Source organism: Hyposmocoma kahamanoa, unplaced genomic scaffold, assembly GCF_003589595.1.
Source record: "Hyposmocoma kahamanoa isolate Upper Pololo Valley unplaced genomic scaffold, ASM358959v1 77803, whole genome shotgun sequence".
In the NCBI taxonomy this organism is placed as follows: domain Eukaryota; kingdom Metazoa; phylum Arthropoda; class Insecta; order Lepidoptera; family Cosmopterigidae; genus Hyposmocoma; species Hyposmocoma kahamanoa.
In genome coordinates, this window is record NW_020653936.1 from 4,620 (window position 1) to 8,717 (window position 4,098).

A 4,098-nucleotide genomic window follows, 5' to 3' on the forward strand; every position below is an offset into this window, starting at 1 on the left:
AAATCCACGACCTCCGAAAACAAAGCCTAACACTAACCACTACACCACGGAGGCAGTCGACTATGGGAATCAAATCCACGACCGCCGAAACGAAAGCCTAACACTCTAACTACTACACCATAGAGGCAGTCTACTATGGGAATCAAATCCACGACTTCCGAAAACAAAGCCTAACGCTCTGACCACTAGACTGTGGAGGCAGTCGACTATGGGAATCAAATCTACGACATCCAAAAAGAAAACCTAACACTAACAACTACACCATAGAGCCAGTCAACTATGAGAATCGAATCCACGACACACACACACTTCTTCATTTGTTATTGTTGTTACTAAAAGTGTACCTAATCATCTTTCTGCAGTGAGTCTGATTTTTCTGCACCAGACGCGGGTTATGTCTCGTGTTAATTGAAAGTGATATGAATGATATGGTTTCTATCACAAATTATATACACGATAATTATAACGAATATTCGGAGTCAAATAATGCAAAGATTGTTGCAAGTATTCAAAAAAATCTAATTTTTCAATATCGTCAACGGTTCACCAAATCTGGTAGAAAAAAAGAACTATTCTTAAGCCAAAATAGTGTGTGGTTGGACGACATATACACTGTGAATCTGAACCTTCTTCATCGACAGAAAAGGATGACCTTCTAAAACCTGCGAAGATAGTTCAGAGAGAACAAAAAAATGGAAAAATAAGGAATTACTTGAAAATTGTAGTCTTGACTTTATAGTAAATTCCTACCTTCAGGGTCTGAGATCTTGTTGGAGACTTGTTGTTATTAATACTAATGAAACTGTGTGGGAAAATCCAGGTCCATCATCAAGATTTTGTTACTCGATTTTAATGGAATTTTCAAAAGAGACACCCGAGAAGACTACAAGTGTAGTTGCTGAAATTAATGCTCAAATAGTCACTCTTACTCCAACCTTAATTAACAAGTATGGTGATGGTGTATTGTATACAAGTTATAGATATTGTATACAAGCATATATTATTTTTAATAATGGCTGATGGAAAAGTGGCTCAAGTTTTGTCAGAGACTTCATCAGTCGCTGTATGTACCATTTCTGGCGCAAGACTTACAGAGATGAATAATTTAGAAAATGTACAAAATAAACCTGTTGACGCAAGTTCCTATGAATATGGTCTTTCCACTTTACATTGTTGGATCAGATTCATGGAACTAATTTTACATACCTATATTTTACAATCTGAACTTTGAGAACTGGCCTGCTACAACAACAGAAAACAAAGACTTGAAAAAACAAAAGTTATGTGCAAAGGAGGTTTCGAGAAGACCTTGGTTTAAATGTAGATAAACTTAAGCTAGTAAGTGGAAATACTAATGATGGCAATACAGCTGGGAGATATTTTCAAAATTATGTTTGTACATATGATGTACAAACATAACACAATACAATTACTGGTGTAGATGAGGGATTGATACGACAGTTTTATGTTATACTTCAAGTTATGTCAAGCGGAAAAGTTATTGAAACCACGAAATTTGGACAGTATGCTTTCGAGACAGCACAACTATATGTTAAGAAATAGAAGTGGTATTATATGCCATTATCTGTGCACAAAATCTTAATTCACGGGGAAAGTGTAATTCGGCATTATTCTGTGTTACCTATTGGACAACTATCGGAAGATGCTCAAGAGTAAAGGAACAAGGATTATAAACGTTGCAGATTTCATCATGCTAGAAAATGCTTTATAATAGCCACTAATGAAGACATTTCACATACACTTTTGTAACACGGATCCTTACATAACTAGTCTTAAAAAACCTTATAACAAGAAATCTATAGAGCTTCTAGATTAAGCTTTGGAGCTTTTAGGTGAATTTTAAAATACTTTAACCTTTTCATTTAATTAAATTGTTTAATTACAATTACTTTAAGATGTTTATTTTGATTTTATTATTTGTAGTAAACATAGTTAATTTTCTTTACAGGTTAAATTTTTATTTTTTTTTGTTCATATATTTTTCATAGCTCTTCAAAGTCAAAGTTAAGGAATAATTTATTCCATAGGTAAAATAAATTACACTTGAAAACGTCATTTTATAAGCTACGGCTCGTCCACTATACTGCCTTCCCTGAGAAGAAAGAACTCTAGGGAGTGCTCTTTTCAAATAAACTTACATGCTACTGAATATACTTTGAATCAAATTTGTGCAGAATCTGGACCTATGTCGTTTTTCAATTGCAATATGACCTTTGTAATTACTTTTGATTTATTTTTTATTCTTAAAAATGTTAAGTTTTAGCGAAAGTTAAAAATATTATTAAAAATATGTTAACACCTACAAATGTATATATGTGTATATTAATTAAAAGCACATAGATTCAAGAATATAAAGAAAAAGTAATTATCTTTCAAAACTTGGAAGTTATAGATTTATGACACGAAAATGGCTCAATCTCCCCTCTCTTCGTTCTGCAAAAGAAATGCATGCGAATTTTGGTAAATATAAGTGGAACAGATACTTGTAGACCACACTTTACCAGTTTGAATGTTTTAACACTTACCTCAATATACATATTAGAAATTTGTAAGTTTATAAGAAAATATAGGCATCTATTTGAACAAGAAAGTAATGATACTTATAAAGCTAGATTAAGGAAAAGAAATAAATTGGTTGGTTCATTTACAAATTTACACATTGTATCTTCGGGTACACACCACATGGCAATAAATTACAATTAAATTTATAATAAAATACCCCTCATAATACGAAATATTGAAACGGAACGTTTGTTAATAAGTTAAAAGTTTTTTTACTGTCGAACTGTTTTTACAATTTGCAAAAATTCATCGATTATAATTAATAATTTACAATGTGTACCTACATTGTACTAGTGAAGTAAGTCAAATTGCTGTGCCCTTACAGGGTTTATGTTGGATCATGTTATGTATTAGTTTTAAGACCTTACTGTACCACATAATGCATAAGACCTTACTGTACCACATAATGCAATAAACGATATGATATGATATGATATGATATGATATGATATGATATGATATGATATGATATGATATGATATGATATGATATGATAGTGTGTTGGTTTAATACTCTAAGGCCGTCATCGCATGGTGCTTTTTTATATAGGCTTCAGGACTGGCGGTTTTTATGCCTTCTCTAGTTGATAATGCACGTTTTTGGAAAGCAAATAAGTACCTTGTTCGACTCAGTTGAATTCCCCCATAATATGCTTGAATGACCGTTAGGACATACGAGTAAAAGTATGCAAAGTACGTCTGCCTCCATACCTCACTGGAAACAAGTAGGTACGTGTGGTAGCATTTTCCAGTTTTTCACACTGTGCTTTCCAGTTTAAATTTGTCTATTGTGTAACTTAAGAATTTGCATGCATTACACAGTGGAACTGCAGACTGCTATATTTCTGTCGATAGGTATGTGTCTCATTCAGTCTGGATAACGATTGTATTCCATTTCTGTTATGCTTTATTATCAATGACTTATTATCTGTAACAATTATTGTATAACGTACTTATCATAATTAATTTTTGTATTATGTACGATCATTCATATTCATCTAATTCTTTTATTTCCAGGTTTATCATCTACTAGGCAAAGGACAATTGCTTTACTAAGCCATTCAAAAAACTTTGCGTCACGCACGTCCGTGTCTCGTTTGCTATCTTTAATTTACGGTCTGATTGTTATCTTAAGTACAACGTTTACTTACAATATGGCCGAAAACACAAACGAACCACCAAAATCATCTGCGCCACCAAGCTACGAAGATGTCATGTCGGAGAATAATAAACCGCCTCCATACAATTCCTATGCCATTCCGCAACTACAAACATCCGCAGAAAAGCAAAAAACAAGTTTCGTAGATATTCTGTGCTGTCCATGTACAATTTTGAAGGAATGTTTACAATTTTATTTCTGTTGTGGCACCTTAAATGTTAGCAATTCAAACAGGCGCGAAAATCAACGTTATAGGCGACAAAATTTTAGATCAAATAATATGGACTCCACCCTGACTAGCAACGCCATGTTATGGACTAGTACAAGTCATGGTGACAGGTCTCATAATAGCTTGTA

The 4,098-nt window shown here is 33.2% G+C and overlaps 1 protein-coding gene across 1 annotated transcript in view; it reads left to right on the top strand.

Moving 5' to 3' along the window:
- Positions 1 to 3,794, top strand: part of LOC113232715 — a 7,485-nt gene extending 3,691 nt beyond the window's left edge. Inside the window, exon 2 of the mRNA XM_026467492.1 lies at positions 3,600 to 3,794. Coding sequence (XP_026323277.1) covers positions 3,600 to 3,638 — 39 coding nt within the window. The 3' untranslated portion in view covers positions 3,639 to 3,794. The remainder of the gene's footprint in view (positions 1 to 3,599) is intronic.
- Positions 3,795 to 4,098: the final 304 nt, after the last annotated feature.